The 14,239-nt window shown below is 50.9% G+C and overlaps 1 protein-coding gene across 2 annotated transcripts in view; it reads left to right on the top strand.

Annotated features, from left to right (window-relative positions):
* Nucleotides 1-14,239, top strand: part of LOC115494833 (GDNF family receptor alpha-4) — a 68,570-nt gene that overhangs the window by 47,744 nt on the left and 6,587 nt on the right. For both annotated transcript variants that reach the window (XM_041715541.2, XM_041715543.2), the window contains exons 2-6: nucleotides 970-1,248; nucleotides 5,202-5,282; nucleotides 8,616-8,961; nucleotides 12,485-12,594; nucleotides 13,999-14,133. In XM_041715541.2, the coding sequence (XP_041571475.1) occupies nucleotides 970-1,248; nucleotides 5,202-5,282; nucleotides 8,616-8,961; nucleotides 12,485-12,594; nucleotides 13,999-14,133 (951 nt within the window). The remainder of the gene's footprint in view (nucleotides 1-969; nucleotides 1,249-5,201; nucleotides 5,283-8,615; nucleotides 8,962-12,484; nucleotides 12,595-13,998; nucleotides 14,134-14,239) is intronic.

Below are 14,239 nucleotides of genomic sequence, written 5' to 3'. Positions count from 1 at the left end.
AGCAGTCCTGCCTTACCTGTATCAAATGCTCCAGACCATCACACCAGTCCCCCCTCTGCCGCCTGGGTGCCACACAACCACATCTGAGCAGGGCTGAGCCTCTGGCCCTGCCCTTTGCCAGGAGCAGCGATGCAGCCGTGAGCTGAGCTGAGCACATCCCAGGAGCCAGCCTGGACGTGTCCAGCCTGCTTGAGCGAGGAAGAGCAATAAATAACACAGGATTGGTCTGCTCCTGGCACTGAGGCACAGCACCACTGAGCCCTGATGAGGTAATTTATTGGTGTATGTGTAGCAATACCATCTTCCTCCCATGCTTTGAGCTCTCCTCTCCAAATGGAGAGCACAGCATTTTGTGTTGGTAAAGGAGCTCTGAAGACAATTTACAAGAGCTTGGAAAAAGCCAAGACAGAAACAGTGGGAGTCCTGGGGAGAGGGTGACAGTGAACAAGGGCCAACTCCTGGGATATATGTGGGCTGACTACATGTCAAAACACCCACAGAGAGCCATTTATAGCTCCAGGAAGGTGTAGGCACAGTTAAACCATATCTAAGGAACAGAGGCCAGAGTCTCTGAAACAGTGGACTACTGTTAAATTTGGAGGGCAGAAATGAGATAGAGTGCTGGGAAAGAAAGGATTTGAAAATATTTTTGCTCTCCAAGAAGGACAAATCAACCACCAGGAACTGGTCAAGTTTCTGTCACTTATAATCCTGCTACCAGGCTGATCCTGCCGTAGAACCATGGGATGATTTGGGTTGGAAAGGACCTCAAAGCTCATCTGGTTCCACTCCTCTGCCGTGGGCAGGGACACTTTCTGCTATCCCGGTTGCTCAGAGCTCCATCCTGAGCGGTTCCAGGAACGGGGTATCCACAACTTCTCTGCACAACCTAGAAGGAGATTGCGGGAGACACGCTCCATTTCCCGGGGCTGCTCCGCAGCGCTGACCGCCTCTCCCCTTGCCTTGCAGAAGGTATGGCAGCAGCTGTCGGCTCGAGCAGGGACTGCCTGCAGGCGGGCGAGGCCTGCACCACCGACCCCGTGTGCAGCGCCAAGTTCCGCACGCTGCGCCAGTGCATCGCGGGCAACGGCGCCAACAAGCTGGGCCCCGACGCCAAGAGCCAGTGCCGCAGCACCGTGAGCGCCCTGCTCTCCAGCCAGCTCTACGGCTGCAAGTGCAAGCGCGGCATGAAGAAGGAGAAGCACTGCTTGAGTGTCTACTGGAGCATCCACCACACGCTGATGGAAGGTCAGTAGAACCTTTCTGATGGTCTTCTACAAGGGAATTGCTCACAGGCCACTCTACAGAGCGCCCCAGCTCTGAAGTTGCTGCAAAATACCCCTGTATCTTCCTGTGCTGTCCAAGACATGCTGACTGCACCCAAGGGAACAGCATGAAGCTGTGTTGGAAGGGGTTAGGTTGGATGTCAGGGAGAGGCTCTTCCCCCAGGTCAGACACTGCCCAGGCTCCCCAGTGAATGGGCATGGTCCAAAGGCTGCCAGAGCTTCAGGAGTGTTTGAATAACGCTCTCAGGCACAGGGTGCGATTGTTGACGTGTCCTGTGTAGGGCCAGGAGTTGGACTTGAGGGTCCCTGTGGGCCTCTTCCAACTCAAGAGATTTGGTGAACCTATTGATCCCCATGGTATTGACATTTTGGAGAAAGCACTACTGAAAACCTGAGATGCAGGTTTCACCATGATTTCACAATGTGATTTGTGAAAATCACACTACTACTATTAGTAGCAAAATTGAGAACCACAAAAGAACTGTTTTTTCCTCTTGTGGAGAAGTCTCCATAGCCTTAACAAGAGAGACTTCTCTCCCACAGTAAACTAAAAAAGGACTATTTAAAAAGTAGTAAACTGACTAAAAATCTTAGGTTTAGTTTTCTTACATTGTCAATAAAAAAGAAAAGGTTGTTGGGGGGGAGGAAAAGTATTCTGAAGAGTTTGTTTTAATTCTAACTACTTTTTTTTTCCTTCTTATTACTTTTAATATAATTCTCTTTTATACCCTTTTAAAGTTTTAACCCTACTTTACCTTTCTCCTAATCATATCTCACAACAAGAAATATATTAGTGATAAACCAACACCAAACTCATCACATTCTTTAATATATTAACCAAAAACATTTCAAAATTTAAAAAATCCTAAATTAACAAACCAAAACCACTACACGCCTTCCTCTTTTTTAACACAACCTCTGTTTTATGACATTCCCAATATACATTGAGATCTTTTGCTGAAAAAATGCACAGCATATTTTGTATCTAAGTATGTTAACCAAGACTATGAACACTGTAGATTTTATAGAAGTACAGCATAAAGCACAGGCATTGAGGAAAAACATCGTGAGCTTAAAAAAAAATCGCTCTCTTAGAATGTCTCAAGTGCACCAGTGTCTTTGGGTTAGTGAAGATTTGGGGCTGGTGACATCAAGTTGGAACTGAAAGTGTTCCCAGAGCCAGTATTCAATAAGTTTGGATTTTGACGTTTTTTAGGTCACCATAAAATTGCACCTCAGTGACCATAACTCTTCCTTGTCAGGCTGGTGAGTATTTTATGCACCATGAAAATTAAAATGGGGAATAAAACAGACCCTTCCAGCCATGGGGTCTGAAGTAGATTAATAAAACACTGCTGGCTGAAACCTGAAAGGAGAAGTGCAGGGGTGAAACCACAGGCCAAAAGGCCAAGCAAAACAAAGAGGATGGACACTACAGTGTCCATCAGGCTTGCCAGGATGGAAATTGGTTGATCAAGTTCCTGGGAAGCTTCCAGGTGCCACAGCTTGCAGGGTGCAGAGTGTGGTGCTGTGAGCCGGCTGGGGAAATACAAGACCTCAGAACCTCCAGTATCTGGTCTTTCCCATAATTACGTGCCAGATTTGTTTCCATTGAAGCCTGGGGAGGAGGTGGCAATCCAGCTTCTCCATTCATCTCAAAGGGTGGTGTCACAGCCCCTTCCCAGCTGACCTTGGTGGCACAGACTTGGAAACAGGTCACCTGTGCCACGGCTGTGTGGGCAGTGCTGTCATGAGGGTTTCCAGCTGTGCGACACAGGGTGGTTTATGTTGGAAGGGACTCAAAAGACCCTGAAAGTTCCAAGCCCGAGGCACTTTCCACCAGGAGGAGAGGAGAGGAGAGGAGAGGAGAGGAGAGGAGAGGAGAGGAGAGGAGAGGAGAGGAGAGGAGAGGAGAGGAGAGGAGAGGAGAGGAGAGGAGAGGAGAGGAGAGGAGAGGAGAGGAGAGGAGAGGAGAGGAGAGGAGAGGAGAGGAGAGGAGAGGAGAGGAGAGGAGAGGAGAGGAGAGGAGAGGAGAGGAGAGGAGAGGAGAGGAGAGGAGAGGAGAGGAGAGGAGAGGAGAGGAGAGGAGAGGAGAGGAGAGGAGAGGAGAGGAGAGGAGAGGAGAGGAGAGGAGAGGAGAGGAGAGGAGAGGAGAGGAGAGGAGAGGAGAGGAGAGGAGAGGAGAGGAGAGGAGAGGAGAGGAGAGGAGAGGAGAGGAGAGGAGAGGAGAGGAGAGGAGAGGAGAGGAGAGGAGAGGAGAGGAGAGGAGAGGAGAGGAGAGGAGAGGAGAGGAGAGGAGAGGAGAGGAGAGGAGAGGAGAGGAGAGGAGAGGAGAGGAGAGGAGAGGAGCTGGCAGGGAGTGCTGAGAGCAGGCAGGGGCCAGCTCTGGGTCTCCAGATGTGGAATAGCAGTTTGGTGCTGGATGGCCTCCCTGCCCAGTGGCTTGGGGCTTCCACTTTGGGAATGACTGGGAGAGGGCTTTTCTTGGAGGCTGACAACAGTTCTGCTCCACTTCTCCCCTGTCATGTCCTGAGCCTCATCTTTTCAAACAATTGACTTCATTTGCAATGCAGATTAACACACCAAACTTCTGATTTCCTTGCCTTAATTTCCCAAGGGATATATATTTCGTAGCAGTCCCATGTTTCAGAGTCTTTACATATGTTTAATTGACTGAGAAAGGAAGCCAATCCACACAGTCCATGCAGAGCTTTGTTTCTCAATCACGCATACCCAGGAGGCTGCAAAAAGCTTCCTAGAAGCCCTCTTGCAAAAACAATTGTGGAAGTTCGTGCTCAGGGAATTTACAAAGCACACTATTTACTCAGCTTCTCTTGAGCACGCTGGTGTTTAGCCACCTTCCCACTTAGAGACACAATAACATGATGACAACCCGATAACAACTCTCTGATAAGGTGCTTTATCATCAGGACATAAAACTGCTATGCTGGAAAATACAAATGGGCCCCTCTCTAGTCAGTAACGATGCAAGATATTTCAATGAAGGTGTAAAGCTGCCTTGAATTGTGCTGTAGTAATTGCACACTGGGAGCCATTTCTTGCTGCCTCTTGCCGCAGCTGGAGGCCAGCACATGCCCAGAGCGTGAGGCTGGATAGTCCTTTTATCCCAGCCAGTACATCTGCTGCTGCTGCTGTCCACATCCATCTACATGTCTGATAAAAAAACAACAGAAACTGAGCTGTTTGCTTCAGTAATATTCCATAGTACCCATCAGGATGACGGGGCATTACAGACCATTGAACAGATGAAAGGGAAGCACCAGTTGAATAAAATCAGGCTCCCAGAGACTCAAAAAACATGAGAGGAAGTTTCTGCGGGAGCTGTGGGTCATTAGCTTTGTGCCAAGTGCGAAAAGGCTGTCGGCAAGGAGAAAGGGAGAGGTGGCAGTAAATATGGAGTGCGTCATCACCCACACAATACTGTGCACAGCCCTGTCTGTGTCCTAAAACGAGGTGAGGACCTTTGACCCAGGGAGGGACATCGAAGGAACTGCAATAATGGCGATGGAAACCCTGTGTGTGTGTGTGAGCTGGTGAGTTCAGCTCTACCCATGAGCAGGAGCCTATGCTGCAGTCTGGTGTCCTCTCTGGCAATCCCTGCAGTGTGCCCCAGAGCTTGAGCTACAGAGAGTTGCAGCTCAACAGCTCCTGACAGGCTGCCCCACTCCAAAATGGAGATACATTTTTAAAAGCCAGTTACATTCCATTCCCTTCTCCAAGGATGTGTCCACACTCCTGCTCCCATGACTCTGAGTGTCCATTTACTCGTGGCCTTAGAGCATAGTCCCCTTGGACCCGCCAAACAGCCTTTCACTGCAGATGTTGAACCTTGTGCATCTCAGCCATCCCTCAGGAGCCTCATCTGCCTTCTCACCAGCTTCTCTCTTCCCCCAGGCATGAATGTCCTGGAGAGCTCCCCTTATGAGCCGTTCATCAGAGGCTTTGACTATGTCCGGCTGGCGTCCATCACTGCAGGTAGGTGGGTGGGAAATGCTCTGACACTCCTGTGCAGACAGGGAGGGCCCTGGCTGGGGGCCAAGGGCTGCAGACAGGGAAGACCTTTGTGCTCCTTGTGAGCATTGCATGCTTCAGGTCTAGCAGTTGTTTTTTCCAAGGAGTTGCCTCTGATTCCTTTGCTGAACTGTTACATGTTCTGGGAAAAACTGCTTGTGATTTTTGTCTTTTGGCTGTTTCATGTCCATACTCTGAAGGACTGGGACTTAGAGATGTGGTACAAAGACCCCTTCCAGTGACCCATCCCAGGCACACTCATTATCCATAGCAGGTGGATGATCTGTTCTGTGCAGACACCTCATCAAACAGGAGCTGCTTGGGCCTTGTTAGGTTTGAGAAGGTGCTTCCACATCAGTCACAGGATCAAACTCTGCAGGAAAAAAGGTTGATAACTCAACCTGTGTGTTGATCCCAGCCACAGCCTCTAACCACCTGCCCTGAGGGAAACCTCAGGACCCAGAGCCATGTTCTGCTGTACATCAGAACCCTGTTAATGGCTGAGCAGAGCAGCCTGACACCTTTTGACTCCTCGAGGGCTCAGCAGTTCAAAGGTCGGTGTGGCCACCAAAAACCCATCCATCACCAGTGGCACAGCTGCCACCACAACCAGCCTGCGCTCCACAGCCATGGGGAAGCTTTCCAAGAGTGGGTATTTTACCAAACTACCCGTCTGGGAGGAGGTAATGTGCTCCTCCTGTGTCTCTGGCAGATGTGTCCGAACAGCTTTTCCAAGTGCGTGCCTTGCTCTGGGGTGGCATCCACAGCTGGAGTGCACCCAAGCGAGGAAGGAGCAGCATGTCCCTGCAGCTGGAGAATGTCTCCAGTCCTCATCATGGCCAGACACTTGCTGCGTGAAAATGTCCCGCAGCAAATCAACCCATCAGCCCTGGACAAGGGGAGCAGAGGGGATGGGAGGTGCTCCCCGACCTCGCTCTTACTGACTCCACCTAGCAGATTGGTGCATGGACATGGAATTTTTTTTGCTGGGTCATGGTTTTCTTTACTGGAGTTTTTCCTCTTCTGCTGAGTCTCAGAAAGCTTCAGAGCATGAAGAAATCAAGGGATGGGGATTTTTATGGGTGGTTAACACAATCTCAGGTTTTTAAAGCAAATTGAAACAGGTCGTGCAGCAATGTAAATGGGCCAAGAGCAGCAGGGATTCTTCAAGAGGACTTGGCACCCACTTAGGGACATGAAATTTCTTAGCCTTTTGTCCTTATTCATACTAATCAATATCTTCTATTACATAACTTATGACATGTTGCTCTCTGCCTATCCAATGTCCAGGGTCATATAGTCAACACTGCCAAAGGACCCTCTTTCAAATCTACCAAAAATAAATTTCAAGAACTTGTTGAAACATAAGACACCCCTGTAACCATAGGCCAAGTGAACAACAGGTATATTAAACTAAATTTTACATAAACAATATATGGCCACTACTAAAACTGTACAAATGGAACCATATCCCTCCACTCTAATTGTAGCAGTGATTTTAAAAGCACATCCGCTGGTGTTGCGTGGGAAGAGGAGAAAATCTACCATGTTCCCTGTGATTTATTGGCTGAGTTGGTAATGAAACCCTTCCAAGTAACAGTTTCCTACACGTTAGCTGGCAGCTTCCCAGCATAAACCGATGCTCTGACAATATTCATCTCTGGGCAGTTTTAAAGGTAAGTATTCAGTGAAGGGAATCACAACAAGCAAAACTTTCACTCATCATAAAATATCTGAGAAATTTGGAATTTGACTTCCAGTTCACTGTAAGCAACAGGGGCCAACAGGAAGGGTAAAATAAACGCTGGGAGAAGAAGCATCTGATAAAGTCAGAGAAATAAAGGAGGGTAGCCAGCTCGGAAGGGCTCAGGGAGACTGTCAATGTTTTAACACTTCTCAGCAGTGACCGGTTGGTTCTAAGTCCCGGTCAAAGACAGGGCTTGACTCTGCATTGGAAATTTATGATTCTGGGGATTTTTCCTCAGTGGAAAAATCTTTCTCTGCTGGGGAGAAAATCCTTCTGTGCTGCTGATCTTTAATTCAGAGAGGTGAAAACCAGCTTTAAATTAATTTTCTCTCTCAAGCTTGAAGGACCCTTGTTCTATCTGTTCAATCAGACACAGTCTGATGTTCCCACTGACTCCTGCCAGGGACTCTGTAGCATTTTCCCCCTCGTTAAAACAGACCCCCATCCACTTTTGAAGCACTCCTATATTCAGTGTTAGACAAATACCTTTCCCTTTTCCTTTTCCCTACTTTTACAGAGAAGGCTGTTGGCATATAAACTCACGAGATCCCTACTTTCCCACTGAAGACACTGTTTTTCTCATCCATCACTTCAGTTTTTGCTTTATTTTCCTGACCTTTCCCCTTACTGCAGGTTTCCTCCACTTTTCCTTAATCCCACAACACATCTCTGCCCTCCCACCCAGACTGGGACATTCTTTCTCCTCTTGTTTAGGAGGGTGGACATGCAGAGTGATTTTGCTGATGTAAGTGAAGGGTGACCCTGCAAAGGGTGTGGGGAGAGACCCATGTGCACTCACGTGCAGACAGCGTCAGGTCCCAGGGGCACCAAGCTGGATGGTACCTCTGATCCCAGCCTGTGAAGGCACTGTCCCTCCTGGGGACGGAGGATACTGGCTCAGACTGGTGTGGATGGGGCACACTGCGGCCCAGACAGGTCTCGCTTAGCTGGGCAGATCCTGGGGTGAACAAACAGAGCTGCTGCCAAAGCCAGGCGTGACCTTTCGAAGGCAGGAGAAACTCCCTGCCCAGGGCAGTGAGGCTGAGGTGCCTAGAATCAGCACAGATCACCCATGTAGCAGAGACCCAGCTTTGCCACTAACTCAGCCTTTGATCCTGAGCAACTTGCAGAAACAAGAAGGTCCATTAGTGGAGGTCCCAGCACTCGATGGAGCCAATCATGGCCATAAGTAGATGCACATTCTAATGCCTGCTGTCTTCCAGGCCTCAGGCTGGTTAATCTGCATTAGTAAAGTGTTACCTGATGCCGAGATTAAAACAAAATTCATTTTATTAAATACACGAGCTTGGTGAAGTGAGCTCTGGGGGGTGAAGTCTGGTATGTGACTGTAGCACTTCTTGGGAAAAGATGAGGATGGAGGGGGATTTGGTCCTCCCAGGACACACAGAGCAAACCCACGCTTCACCCTGGCTGCGGGTGTGGTCATACTGGTGGCCATGGAGGGGAGCAGGGGGATGAGGGCCTCGGGGGTGGTGCTGCTGGTGGGGAGGTCAGCGCAGAGCCGCCTCACCGTGTCCCACCGCCCACAGGGTCTGAGAACGAGGTGACGCAGGTGAACCGGTGTCTGGACGCCGCCAAAGCCTGCAACGTGGATGAGATGTGCCAGCGGCTGCGGACGGAGTACGTCTCCCTCTGCATCCGCCGCCTGGCCCGGGCCGACACCTGCAGCCGCTCCAAGTGCCACAAGGCTCTGCGCAAGTTCTTCGACCGCGTGCCCCCGGAGTACACCCACGAGCTGCTCTTCTGCCCCTGCGAGGACACCGCCTGCGCCGAGCGCCGCCGCCAGACCATCGTGCCCGCCTGCTCCTACGAGTCCAAGGACAAGCCCAACTGCCTGGCACCTCTGGATTCCTGCCGGGAAAACTACGTCTGCAGGTGATGCCCACAGCAGGGCCAGTGCCCAGGGAGAGCCCCTCGAACCAGGGCCTGGTGACAGCCCTGAGCCGCTGCCCTCACCCGCAGGGTGATCCTGGGGTCCCATCCCTGTGTCCTGGGGGATCTCCCTTGGACCAGATCCTGGAGATAGCCCTGAGCTGCTGCCCTCACCCGCAGGGTGATCCTGGGGTCCTGTCCCTCTGTCCCGGGGGACCTCCCTTGGACCAGAGCCTGGTGACAGCCCTGAGCTGCTGCCCTCACCCGCAGGGTGATCCTGGGGTCCTGTCCCTGTGTCCTGGGGGACCTCCCTTGGACCAGAGCCTGGTGACAGCCCTGAGCTGCTGCCCTCACCCGCAGGGTGATCCTGGGGTCCTGTCCCTCTGTCCCTGGGGACCTCCCTTGGACCAGAGCCTGGTGACAGCCCTGAGCTGCTGCCCTCACCCACAGGGTGATCCTGGGGTCCTGTCCCCCCACAGCCTGCTGGCACGCGGTGCGCAGTGACCCTGCCCACGGTCCCTGTCCCTTTGTCCTACAGAGCGTGTTCACAGACAGAAGGAGATGTGACCTGATCACGCTGAAGCTTTTTAGACATTTTCTATGGATTTTTGGCTCTGGTTCTAGAGGAAGACCCGTTATGGAAACAGTTCCAGGAAGGTACAGGCTAAGCAGGAATGTGGGGGAGGGGTCCTTGCAGCCACTTTCACCAATCCATCTCCCTCACTGTTCCTCTTCCCCAGCCCAGAGCATCCTCAAGGAGCACTCAAGGTATCCTGACAGCCACAAGCACTTGTGAAGGCCTTAAAATTATGTTTGTTTGCTTGTTTAATTAGAAAAAATAATCAACATACATAAAAAAATCTATCCTGCTGTGAGGCTGAGTGTTGGAGAGACCTTATAGCACCTTCTAATACCTAAAAGGAGACAGCAAGAGAGCAGGCGAGAGACTTTGGACAAGAGCAAGGAGTGACAGGACAAGGGGGAATGGCTGGAAACTGAAGGACGGTAGATTTAGATGGGCTGTTGAGAAGGAATTCCTGGCTGGGAGGGTGTGAGGCCCAGAAGCTCACAGTGCTGGGCACAGTGTACAGTGTGAGGCACAGGGTGCCCAGAGCAGCTGTGGCTGCCCCTGGCTCCCTGACAGTGCCCAAGGCCAGGCTGGATGGAGCTTGGAGCAGCCTGGGACGGTGGAAGGTGTCCCTGCCAGGGCAGGGGCTAGAATGAGATGATTTTTAGGTCTTTTCCAACACAAACCATTTGAGATTCTGTGAGTCTGTGTTTTGGTGATTGCACCAGGAGTCTCAGAGTCCCAGTGTCATTCTAGATCCACTGCACAGTCTGTGGCCAGCCTGGCTTGCTCTTCTGTTTCCATCCAGCCCCAATCACACACACACACAGACCCATCCCATGTGTACACTGACAGCAGGACCCATTCAGTGATTTACCTCCATCTGCACTATTTTCTTCTCCCCGTTTCTGAAAAAGTCTTTGATATTCCAGAAGGTTAATGCACACAGAGCCCTCGGGAGCAGAGCCCAGCTGGCAGTGAGAGATGTAAGGCAATAACAGCACCACAGGGCCCCAGCCCAGTGCCCTGAGTGCAGCTGGGCTGTGAGCAGACACCTGGGGAAGAGCACAAGAACAAGTGTAGGACACACCTCCCTGTACTGTCTCAGTCTCTAATTGCTGTGGGGTTTGGGACTTCCTGAGCTGAACTTCCAGCAGCCATCCCCTACTAGCACAGCATCTTTTGATTACAATAAAAATATTATCTGCTTTCACAAAGGAAGGTGAGACTGCGGCATCCTCTTGGAAGCATGAAAGTACAAATACCCTCAGCACTCTGCACCCCAGAAACATGGAGACAGGAGAACGACTGAACTGTGCAGAAGTAGACTCTGAAAGATGCAAAGGCCCTGGGCTGACCAGGCCCTGCTCAGATTTTGTCCCCTGGCTACCCAGGGAATCCAAAATGGGCAGGTACCGCCCTGCCTCTAATGTGACAAGAGGGCCCAGTGGGGAGGAAGAGGTTCAAAGGGGAGAGTGTTACTCCCCAGGAGACTGGAAACTATTTCCTGCAAGCAGGACAGCTGTTAATTATCTGGTTCCTTGGTCTCTGAATATACAATATAAAATATCCTCTAGAGACACAGAGGTAGCAAGAGGTTGACATGTGACCTGGTCAAAGACAGCAGTGCAGAATCCACAAGGAGAGCCAGGAATAAATCATACAGAAATGGAATGGAACACTCAAAGTCTCACCCTGTCTGCACTGCAGCTCCTGCACAGCTCTAGCCCTTTGAACTCCCCAGCTCAGAGAGGTGGGTTCTACTAATATGGTTTATATAAAATCTGCATTCACTATCTCCCTTCTCTAAATCTCCAAACAATGCAGCAAGTTTTGGGAAAGAAGATTTTTGCTTGTCCATGTTACAGGACAAAAGGGTTGATAAGGGGAAAATATGGGAACAAAGATGAGAAAAAAAGAAGGGTGTAGGGGAGAAGTGGGCTGGAAAGTGCAAGCTGGAATGTTGACACTGACAAGAGCAAGAGCAATGTGTCTGGAAGAGAGGGAATGTCTGGGAGGAGCAACATGCTCAGTTTTTCTGACATTTCCCAGGCAGGGTAAACATTTGAGGTTCTCAGTTCTCAGCTCAGACAGTGCAGGTTGTCACCTAAAGAACCCTCCCTTCAGGTGTTGTCAGTGCTGGTGCTTGCTTGAGTTTCCGAAGCAGCTCAAATGCCAGCTCAAATCCCTTCCTGCCTGGCCATGGAATGAATGTTGAGATGGATCTGGAGCTCCAGCTGTTGCTGTGTCCTGCCTGAAAGCCTTGTGTTGATGCCTCAGATATCCTATGAACTCCAAACGCCACCATGTGCCAAGAGCTGACTCATGCCTCAAGAGTTTGGTGGCAGATAACTGGTTGGCAGAATGATTTGCCTGCTCCACAGGCTCCAGAGAGTCCTTCTCCTGAGCATGAGCATCTGCAGCAGAGGATGGGCAGCAGCCCTGGTGATGGGTAGGATATTTCATGTCTGAACCTCTGGACATTTCCCTTGATCAGAGGTGACCTCAGCTGTATTTAGAGTCTTTAGAGACAGAAACTGGACCAGAGCAATGCTCTGTTTTATCAAATCAGATTAAAAATGAAAGCTGGGGTCTTTAGGCAAAGTTATTACCCAAAAGATAGAAAATGGCAACACAGACTGATTTCCATCCTAGCAACAGCTCTTCCCTCAAAAACCAACCTCACACAAAAGAAAGCAAACATTTCTTCCAAGACTGGACTTATCTTGCAGTCCTGGAGGAAGCCTGTAAAACATTGACTGCAGAACCTGTTCAGAACCTCCTCCTGGGTTTGTTGGGGTAGGCAGAAGATTGTGAAAGGACACCTGTTTGAAGAACACCTACAGCAGCATTCTGCAAACCTGTTCCCCTCTGTGAACACCATGAGTGTGTTGTTACATCCCCTTTGCCGCACTTACCTGAGGTGACACGTCCCGTTTTGTGCTCTGGCTCCATCAGGTCGCGCTACGCAGAGTTCCAGTTCAACTGCCAGCCGTCCCCGCAGGCTGCCAGCGGCTGCCGCAGGGACAGCTACGCCGCCTGTCTGCTGGCCTACACCGGCATCATCGGTAAGGGGGGCTTCCTGCCTGGGCTCCCTCCCAGCCTGGCAGGGAAACCTCTCCTCTGGGTGGGAAATGTCTCCTTTGGGTGGGAAACCTCTTCTCTGGGTGGGAAACCTCTCCTCTTACTCTGGCTATGAGGACAGTAAGGTGGAGAGCTGAGCTCTCTGAGAATTCACAGAGTCATGGAATGGTTTAGGTTGCAAGGGACCTGTAAAACCCATGTCATTCCAGCCCTCTGCCATGGGCAGGGACACCTTTCACCAGACCAAGTTGCTCCAAGACACATCCAAACTGGTGCTGGTCTTTCTCCCTTCAGTGACATGACTAAGCCTTGGGCATGGGGTAATTTTAGGATGGCTGCAGTGGAGGGAGAAAAACCATGGGCTACTGCAAGAGCCGAGCTTCTCTATCTGGTGGAAATAGAGGGGCTGTCCCAGCATGTCTGCTCTGCCAGGGATTCCCTGATGCCATCACCAGCGATGCCGCTGAAAATCACCATGCATTGCCATTTTTCCAACTTCAAAGGGTGTCACATTGGGGTTTCAGATGCTACAGAGCCCAGCTGGCAGCAGCTGGCACAGACACAGACAAGAGTCCAGAGAGAAGTGCCAGTGGCCTTTGGACCAGGTCTGTCCTGATAGATGAGGCAGACTGACATTTTTGGGCCAACATTTCATTCCATCTCAATCCTTCATTCTGGAGATTGAGATTGGCTTTTTAATGACAGCATGAAAACCTTTATACACATTCACATGCAGTTTTTGAATGCTCAGCCTGGAGAGTAAAAGGCTTCAAGAAGACCTGAGAGTCCCCCACCATGAGGGCCTAAAGTGGCTCCAAGAGAGTTGAAGGTACTTCAGACAAGAGGCTGGAGTGCCAGGACAAGGGGGAATGGTTTCCCACTGCCAGAGGGCAGGATCAGATGAGCTATTGGGAAGGAATTGCTGGCTGTGAGGGTGCTGAGGCCCTGGCACAGGGTGCCCAGAGCAGTGTCCAAGGCCGGGCTGGATGGGGCTTGCAGCAGCCTGGAACAGTGGAAGGTGCCCCTGCCATGGCAGAGGGTGGGACTGGATGGGTTTTAAGGTGCCTTCCAACCCAAACCATTCCATTATTCTCTGAATGTTATTAGGGAACCTGAATTCCCAGAAACTGCCCATTCCTTGGACTGATAGCACTTTTTAATTGACTGAAGGCTTTGCTGATGGTGACATGACCAAAAGGGTTGTGACTGCTCCTCTTCTCTTCCCTGGGAGCAAACCAGGCCCATGACATCAGCACTTGAAGGGTTTTGCTGCTGTCATGGAGGGGCTTGGCTGAGGCAGAATAACCCAGGAGAGCAGCACGAGGGATGTCACTGACCCTTCCTGGAGTCCCTGCCCTGCAGTAACATTTGTCTGTCGGTCCTGGCAGGCAGCCCCATCACCCCCAACTACATCGACAACTCAACCTCCAGCATTGCTCCCTGGTGCACCTGCAACGCCAGCGGGAACCGGCAGGACGAGTGCGAGAGCTTCCTGCACCTCTTCACCAACAACGTCTGTCTCCGTAAGTGGCACTGCTGCACACTGGGGAGCCTTCTTGTGCACGGGGATGTGGAGGTGCCGTGCTGCTCTAGGGTCTGGAGGTGTCCAGCTCCCTGTATTATCAACAA

This window comes from Taeniopygia guttata, chromosome 4, assembly GCF_048771995.1.
Source record: "Taeniopygia guttata chromosome 4, bTaeGut7.mat, whole genome shotgun sequence".
Taxonomy (NCBI): domain Eukaryota; kingdom Metazoa; phylum Chordata; class Aves; order Passeriformes; family Estrildidae; genus Taeniopygia; species Taeniopygia guttata.
The sequence above is the reverse complement of the archived record's forward strand: the minus strand, read 5'-3'. Positions and strand labels throughout refer to the sequence as shown.